Here is a 9,062-nt window from a genome sequence, read left to right on the forward strand (position 1 = left end):
CGGGGTGGGGGAGACAGCCTAGGCGGCTGCCTTATGGAACAAATCAAAAGGCCAGCTAAGCCAGTTATGGCTTTTCAGTTACAGAGGAAGGAGAAAACTGACATCTGAGCATGTGTGTTAATATTCCCTGTATTTATTAAAAAGGATTCAGGCTGACAAGGTGGCACACAATAAATAAAGTTGAACAAGGTGCCATTTTCATGAAGTGTGTTTATATTTATATGGTGTTCCCCTTAAATTGTCACAGTTTTTGTGGTTTTGTTTTGTTTTTTTGCAAAAATTCCTTCAAACTAATGTAATAAGCTCCTCATGTTATGATCGGTTTCTGGAGAATTCCAGCTTGTAAGACTAACAACTTAAAGCAATAATGTGTTAAAATGGTTGTTGAAATCATTCCTCAAATGCGTTGGATGCAGGAAGCCTCATGTAGCCCCTTCTTTCTACTCTCCACTACCCACTCACATCCCAGTGCTCTGTGTGGCATATTTTAGGGGGACATTTAACTAAAACCCCATCTTCAGACTCATTTTAATTCTCACTTAAAAACTCTTGGTTCTTGAAAACACTGGACAACTTGGCAGAAAACCTGTAGCCAGAGCTTTTTTCTCTTGCAAAAGAAAGGTTTAGCAGCCTGTGTAAAACTGCCTTCCCAGACCTGCTTTGCAGCCCTTGGTGGGAGAGGCATGGGTCCCCATGCTAAACAGACCTGAGTTTGACTCAGCAGCCTATCTGTTAGATAAGGGACAGTGAGGGGGCAAAGGTCTGTCCTTAAGCCTTCATTTGTTTGTCTGTAAAATGAGAGAGTATGATGTTACAAGAGGGACTTTTAGAAGTGAGCTAAGCAACTAGTTCTGGGGTGCATTTCATAGGCACTAAGAGTGTATTGGTCTTTCCAGAGCCCCCAGAACATATTGACTACCAGAAACAGTTTCACCTTTTCCTTGGTAATGGTGTGTTGTTCAACTTAGATGGTCTTTTAATAAAAAAACAAAAACAAAAAACCCAGAACCAGATATCAGGGTGAAAGCTGAAAGACCAGAGAAACAGAACAGCCAGCTACTAGTTCCTACCTTTACGAAATCCTCAGCCTAAAGAGAGTGAGTTCCTGTTTCCTCACCTTATATACCTTTCTCTGCCCTGCCATATTACTTCCTGGGATTAAAGGCATGTGTGCTTCCCAAGCAAAGGCATGAGATCTCAAGTGCTGAGATTAAAGGTGTGTGCCACCACTGCCTGACTCTGTTTCTCTCCTATACTGGATCAATCTCATGTAGCCAGTGTGACCTTGAACTCACAGAGATCCAGATGGATCTGTGCCTCCCGAATGATAGGATTAGTGTGTGCCACCACTGTCTGGCCTCTGTGTCTAATCTAGTGGCTAGCTCTGTCCTCTGATCCTCAGGCAAGTTTATTAGGGTATACAATATATCACCACAATGGTGTTGGCATTCAAGTTCACAGTCTATTATCTGACTCTCCTTTTATTTAGTTTTTAAATTTTTAAATTAGAATATAATTACATCATTTTCCCCTTTCTTTTTCCTCCCTCCAGTCCTTCCTATGCACCCGCTCACTCCCTCTTAAATTCATGGCCTCTTTTTCCAATACATGCTTGTAAATAAAGTATTGAGTGTTATTGGTTTCAGGGCTTACTACTTGGCATTGAAGAACCAATTAGGGGGCTCATCCCTGGGAAAGTCTTAATTCTCCTGCTCTCAGCTTTCATTGGTTGCCTGTAGTTCTTTGTCTAGGGGTGGGGCCCCATGAGATATTTTCCCCTTCCGTATTACCATGTCAGCTAGTATTATCCTTGTTCGGGTCTTGTTTAGGGAGCCATATTATTGAGATTTCATATGTGTAGGTTCCTTGTCATTTCTAGGAGGCACAGTTTTAAGTGGACTTTCTGGTCCTCTGGCTCTTATGATCTTCCCACCTCATCTTCTGAGATGTTCTCTGAGTCTTAGGGTAAGGTTGTGCTGTAGATATATTAATTAGGGTTGGGCACCCTAAGGTCAGTTGTTCTCTGCATTTTGACCAGTTGTATTCTGAAATAGTTTCCATTTGCTGCAAAGAGCTTCTTTGATCAGGAGTGAGACTTGCACTTATTATGGGTTTAAGGGTAAGTTAGACAGCTGTTGGCTCCTGCCACTGTTGCACCTTTAGGGCTGTCTTGCCCTGCTAATCATCATTGGGATTCATAGGCATCAAACGCTTTCCTCTTTTGACAGTTTGCATAGTACTTCTGCTAGACCTGAGGAAGGAAGCTTTCAGGTGAGATGCAGCTCAGATCTTCCAAGTGTAAAGTATGTTGTGTCTTCAGCAATTCAGGTTTACCTTCAACCCCTGGGAAGCAACTATGGACAACAGCAGTAGCCCGTGTTGTTTGGGGAGTCTCTTGGACTCTTAGGAATTGGTGCACAGGAGTTTAGAAGGGCTTCACATGTTCTGTCTAGGTTCTGGTAGTTTGTTTCATAGAAGTTAGATGGAATTCAAATCCTTTTTCTTTTCTTTTTTTTACAATATTCTATCTGCATTTTATGGTACTCAAAGCAAACCTTTGTTGGTGTAGAAATGTTAAAAACCATCCTGAAAACAACTTAGATATTTGACATGAGATGGTGACATCACTTTAAAAACTAGACTGAACTACAAGATGTTTTGGATTCTCCTCCAATGACTGCTAATATGTGATTCTAATGTATCCAAAAAAAATGCTTCAGAAAATTTAACTTCTTACAGTGACATTTCAGTATGTATTTTTAGACTTGATTAAAACTATATGTAGTTGCCAGATGTGGTGACATTTACCTTTAACCCCAGCACTCAGAGGCAGAGGCAGGTGGATCTCTATGAGTTCAAGGCCAACCTGGTCTACAAAGTGAGTTCTGGGACAGCCAGAGCTGTTACACAGAGAAACCCTGTCTTGAAAAACCAAAAACCAAAGCAAAAAACCTGCCTGCCTGTAGTTTGAGAAATTTGAGAGAAATGGAAGTGTGAAGCTGACTTGACTTTTTGTCATTTAATGGCACTAGAAGCCCTAAAGGCGCTGGTGGCCGAGAACTGTCCCAGTGATCTCCAGGCTCTGGTTCAGACCCTGGTGCCACTTCAGATTGCTGGCACCATAAAGACACTGAGCATTTTAGAGACTGTAGAAATGTAAGTATCCATGTTCACTTATAGTAAGAACAGTTTTAAATGTTTCTATATCATGCATTTATTTATTTATGAGGCAAGTCATTCTGTACCCCAGGCTGGTCTTGAACTCACAGTGACCCTCCAGCCTTAGCCTCCCAAATGTTGTGGTTACAGACCTCATGTATAATGTTCTTAATGGCTATTGAAACAGTCAAGCACTTTTAGCACAGTCCTATCTGCTGGTTGTTACAATAACTGTCAGTTGATAATGTTCTGTTGTGTAGCTACATATGTCTGAAAGATGCTCTGTGGCTTTCGTGCTTTCTTTCCTCAGGTGATTAATGACCACTTGACAGCCAGTGAGAAGGGGCGTCTGGTCCAGTGGGAGGAGTTCATGAAAGAACAGCCACAGCGCCGAGCTGAAGTGGATGACGAGCACAGAAGAGCCATGGAGAGGCTCAAAGAGCAATATGCCGCAATGGAGAAGGACCTGGCGAAGTTTTCTACCTTCTAAGAATCTGACCTACAGGGACAGATGAATGAGAAACTTTCCCCCAAATCTTCCCACCAACCACCTAGTCTCTTCTTCAAGTTTAGAAATATACTCAGTGGCACTCTTAGGTCTGAAGAGAGAAGCTTCTGGAGCCAGATAAATGTCCAGTGGAAGAAGAGTGCTTACATGCCTAAACGTGATCATTTGAAGGAGGAGTGAACATGGGACAAATGTATTACTAATCAAATGTGGTCTTCTTTTCAGTGATTAGCTTAGATTGCTGTGTGTCCATTTCTTCAAGAATCCGCTTCATTTTCACCAAGGGTAAATGGTTTCTCGTTGTGGATTAAATGGCAAGTGTGCAGCTGCCTGTCACAGCTTCCCTAAGGAAGGATCAGACTAGCTTTTCCTGTGACAGATGCCATGGTGGCCTTTGAACAACGTGCTTGGAGATACTGTATTTTGCAGTACAATACAATACCGTGTGTTTCACTGGGTGACAAGACATACATGATTGGTGGCCTTGTAGCATTTAATATTTTCATCTTGTAAACTATGCTTAGGAGAAAATTTCCACCCAAATGTATTTTCACATTAGCATCTCCAAGGATCATCATCTTGCCCATAGATAGTACTTCCTCCACCTTTAGGTCCGTTTTGCTTAGGGCAAGCTCTTTAAGGACCTGCATCTCTGCATGCTTCAGCTGCTCAGGGAGTAGTCAGCAGAGTCTGCCATGGAGTTCCTACAGAACTGTGTCGGACTGGTTCTGGACAGATAAGGACTGTTCACCCACACAGCAGGTGATCTGTGTTAGAGGTAAATCCCTTTCGTATTAATGTCTGTTCTCCAGCAGGTGTGTCCGTATGGAACACCACTGTCCATCACCACTGTGATTTTTACACACTTGCACTTAATCTAACCGAAGAACCATGTTGAACTTCATTTGCTATAAATTGAACAGAAGTGCATGCAGTCATTTGAGGAGCTGCATAGCCAGTGGGTATGAGGTGCAGATGAGTCTTTCTAGTATTTTCTGTTGCTCTTCAGTCAAGAAAGGTAAGAAAAAATACCTCACTCTCTCAGGATATCTCCATGTTCTCACTGCAGAAAATTGACAATGCTTGCCTGTGTAAATGTATGGCCGACTGTGAAAGCTTCATTCTTAGCTCATGTTGAACTGTGATTAAAGCTAATAGAAGAGATGAAATAAGTATTTGAGATTTCTTTCAGTAACACTGAACTTGTGCCAACTTTCTCTGTCTGCTACTGTAGGCCTGACAGGTTCATCAATCATCCTCTGCTCCCTGGACTGAAAGAGCACTTGCTGACACAGAAGCATGCTAGAATTTTCTTAATTCTCTCTCTTTCAGTGGATGGAAAAAAATTTCCAAAAATATCCCACACGTGAAAAGGAAAGGGAGGGGGCCACAAGTAAAAATCCTCTTTGTATCATAGGCACTTTTTGGAATGTCGTTAGTGACCACCACACTATTAATAGCTGCTGTGACCAAATCAGAATTCTGGGTGCCAGTGGACATGTGTACTGTGGTCACTGGACACATAGCACAGCAAAGATTTCTGGTGTTTTGTGTGCATCACAAACAAATACTTTACCTCCTAAATTTGTGTATAACATGAATCTTTCTAAGGAGTGCAGACCAGGGCAGTTTCTAAGCTTTCCATATTAATGCACTCAGTTTTCTGTAGCACTGTTAAATTTCTAAAGGGTCGGTTGGTTTGCCTTCCTGCTGTCCTGTTCAGTGGTGAACACTTCTCCTTTCCTTCTTTCCAGATCGTCTTTGTTACCTATTCTTAAATCATCAAATGCATAATTGACATCTGTTCTATGTTGAACACAGATACTATGGGTTATGTGTGGCTCACAGGATTCTAACAATCAAATGAAATAATAATATCTTCTAATTTTAAACTATTAGGAAATGTTGGTTTGAGTGTATTTTCTGGTTATAATTGATTTCTCCTTGACATGTGACATTTTCTTTTTCATTTCCTAACATATATGGATTTTAAATTCTGTTTTTATTATTGATTCCTCCCATAGTTGAAGTCTAGTCAGAGAATTGGTACGTATATGATTGAATTGTTCAGATTTGTTAGAGTTTGCTTTGTAGTGTAGGTATGGACAGTTTCACAACTACTTCATAGTGTATAGAAAATGTACACTTCCGGCTGGGTGTCTACATGATCTCTCAGATTCTGCAGTATGTTAGAATTTCCTTTTCTGCTGGGTTTACTATTTTATCCCTAAGACTAACTGTTAATTTTTGTTTTATGTGTTTTGGGGGCACTGTTGCTAAGTACATTTAGCCCCAACTAGCTGTGTTTCAAAAACTAGAGTTTTTTTTTTTTTCCTGGTTATTTTTAGCTAGAAAGTGTAATCCATTTATACTTCTTAAAACTATTAATATATTAGGATTTGCTTCTATCATTATAAACTTTTAGCATTTATTTATTGGGGGAAGACAGACCACCACATGTGTGGAGATCAGAGGATAATTTGTGGGCGTCAGTTCTCCCTTCTGCCGTATGGATTCTGGGGATCAAGCTCAGCCTTACATTTTGTTGTGTGTTTGGCCCCTTTCCTGCTTTTTCACAGCCTTCATTTTCTTGCCTTCTTTTGGATAGAATGTTTTTCCATGTACTTCTCTTACTCATTTCATGCTCACCAGAAAATTTAGCATGCATTAGTAGACAAAACCTAAATTTCCTGTTCTTCCCCCCGTTAAACATGAGAGCTTTTGAACAATGTTTGATTTCCCCCCTCAACTTACAAATCTAGAGTTTTAGTTCCCTCTTGTTTGACTCCCTGAGCAGTTTTGTGTGCTGTTTGCTCAGACTTGGGTTTTATTTCCCTGGGAAGCTGTCAGGGTGCCGTTGCAGGGGGATGGTTATTTTCATTTTCCCTGTCTTAGCCTCGTTGCTTCTGAAATGGCACCTGGCCTCTGAAGTGACACCTGTCTGTGTGACCAGCACTCCTTTGTCCTTCCTTGGTCACTTTCAAGATCCTCCCCTTTAGTGATGGTTAGACATTCCGCTTTCCCAGCACCACCGATTTCTCCCTCGAAACACTGCAAACCCTGGACCACATCCCCTTTACCCCTGTGTATAACCCAGGTTGTGAGTTCTGACCTGTCCTACAAAGGAGCAAGATCTGTTGCCTCTCATTGCCACGTTGATTAGTGCCTGGGGATCCCAGGCATAGAGGAGAGATTTGAGCCTCCAATACCCACTGTAGCCTACAGCTGCCCTGTTCCCACAGCCCTGGCATGAAAATTTGATCATTTTGTAGCAAAAGGAAAGAAAAAGACTAAAGTCTGGATAAGAAGAGAAAGAGACACCAGAGCATGGTTCTTGTTTTGCTCTCTCTCACCCCTTGAGCACAGGGAAAAGGTTATCTGAGGGTCTAGCAAGAAGCGAGGTTGGCGATCTGACAGCCAGAAAGAGGGGCCTCACCACAAGTGTTTGAGCAACTCCATCTTGGACACTGTGGCTTCTGGGTCTGAGAAGAGTGGTTTCCTATGCTCACCCACCCTGTGACAACCAGTGTAGACTGACACCATCCCTGCCTTTTATTCATGTCACTCATGTAGACACGACTGCTTGAAACCCAGACCCTTCCAGCCAGAAGGAAGGGGACACCTCGAGGGCAGTTCCAGTACCAGAGCTAAATTACCCTGGAGAATTGTGTTGTCTTCCAAATTGGCTTCATTTGTTTTCATTAACTTCCCATGAACTCAGCTATGAAAAAAGAATGCAGCTTAAATCACTTCTTGTAGCATTTTTCAGGGGTATTCCATAGCCAGAGAGATCTCTATGTATGGAAACGGCTAAGGAAGTATGTGGCAATTTTGCCACATTAAAATTTCCTACAAAAAGAATGTTTGTTTCTTTTGATATTTGTGCCAAATATTTTCTATTATTTTTGCTTCTTATTCATGAACAGATTTGATTGTATCTATTGCTACTGTATTTTGTTTGCTATTCATAAGTTAATGAAAGTCAAAATGAGTACAATAGTCGTATTCTAAGTCTCCATAATGGGTTGGTGAAATGGCTGGGCAGCAGGATGCCAAGGCCGTTGACCTGAGTTTAGTCCCCAGGAACCACATGGTAGACGGGGAGAACCAACTCCTGCAAGTTGTCCTCTGACCTGCACACACACACACACACACACACACACACACACACACACACACACACTGATAGCCACACACATATACACGCATGCATACAAAATAAGTAACATGATTTGTAAAGCCATTTTTTTTAAACCTGCATAACTTGCCTGAATACCCGATCTTAGATGCCTTTGATTTTTAGGGCTTTATTGTGGGTGAAATGCCCCAGGCTACTCCCATAGACATGGAAGTAGAGGGGGTAAATCTATATCTAACTTTACCAGAAAAATACTTTACATATTAATTCATCCAGAATAGATGAACCTTTTGTTTGTTTTATTTGCTTGTTAGTTGATTTGGGAGTTTTGTTTTATTTCTGAGACAAGGTCTCCTATAGCCCAGGCTGGCCTGGAACTCATTGTGTAGCCAAGGGTAGCCTTGAACTTATGATCCTTTTGCCTTCACCTCCCAGATGCCAAGGTTACAGGTGTATGCCACCATGCTCCCTTTATGAGATGCTGGGGAGCCCAGGGCTTTATTCTAGTATTCCTACATGCCACATGCTAGGCAAGCATTGGACCAACTGAACTCCAACCTCAGTCCCTGAAACTATCATTCCTAACATGGATTTTCTAGTAGTTTAGTCTTAATCCTCTATGTTCTAGCTGTGTTCTGTTGCTGTGATGAAACACTTACCAAATGACTTGGGGGGTAAGGGTTTGTTTCGGCTCACAGTTCCAGACTACAGCCCATCATTTTGAGGAAGTCAAAGCAGGAACTCAAGGAGCTAGTCACATCGTGTCCACAAGAGCAGAGAGAGAGGAATGCAGCCACACTGCCTGCTTGATTTCTTCACTCCTGTAATTCAGGGCCCAGCTACAAGAACCCCACAGACACACTCAGGCAAACCTGGTCTATACTGTTTCTCAGTGAACCTCTCGGTTGATTCTGGTTGTGGCAAGATAACATTTAATACTAAGCACACTAGGCACACCTTAAAAAGATTTTGTAGCTGTCTCCTGAGTGTCGACAGTTGATCGACTTGATGTAGCTCAAGGTCTGGCGGTGAAGTGGGTGGAAGAATTACATCACTTTCTGCCTGTTGTCCCTCGTCCTAGGACTCAGCTAAGAACAGTGCTTCTCCGGAGCTGCTGTGACGACAGTGAAGCAGAATTCGGATGTGTGCACTTGTGTCCATAAACAGGAAAAAGCTTTACTTATCTAATGTGTCACTTTACATGGGGCAATAAGTCCATCAGTACACTGTATACTGGCATCCTGTTCTCATTACAAC

The 9,062-nt window shown here is 41.9% G+C and overlaps 1 protein-coding gene across 1 annotated transcript in view; it reads left to right on the forward strand.

The window, feature by feature from the left end:
- Window positions 1-7,664, forward strand: part of Bloc1s5 (biogenesis of lysosomal organelles complex 1 subunit 5) — a 51,623-nt gene extending 43,959 nt beyond the window's left edge. The window contains exon 5 of the mRNA XM_052728503.1: window positions 3,470-7,664. Coding sequence (XP_052584463.1) covers window positions 3,470-3,649 — 180 coding nt within the window. The 3' untranslated portion in view covers window positions 3,650-7,664. The remainder of the gene's footprint in view (window positions 1-3,469) is intronic.
- Window positions 7,665-9,062: the final 1,398 nt, after the last annotated feature.

Source organism: Peromyscus californicus, unplaced genomic scaffold (genome assembly GCF_007827085.1).
Source record: "Peromyscus californicus insignis strain IS unplaced genomic scaffold, ASM782708v3 Scaffold_8__1_contigs__length_139910024, whole genome shotgun sequence".
Classification (NCBI taxonomy): Eukaryota; Metazoa; Chordata; class Mammalia; order Rodentia; family Cricetidae; genus Peromyscus; species Peromyscus californicus.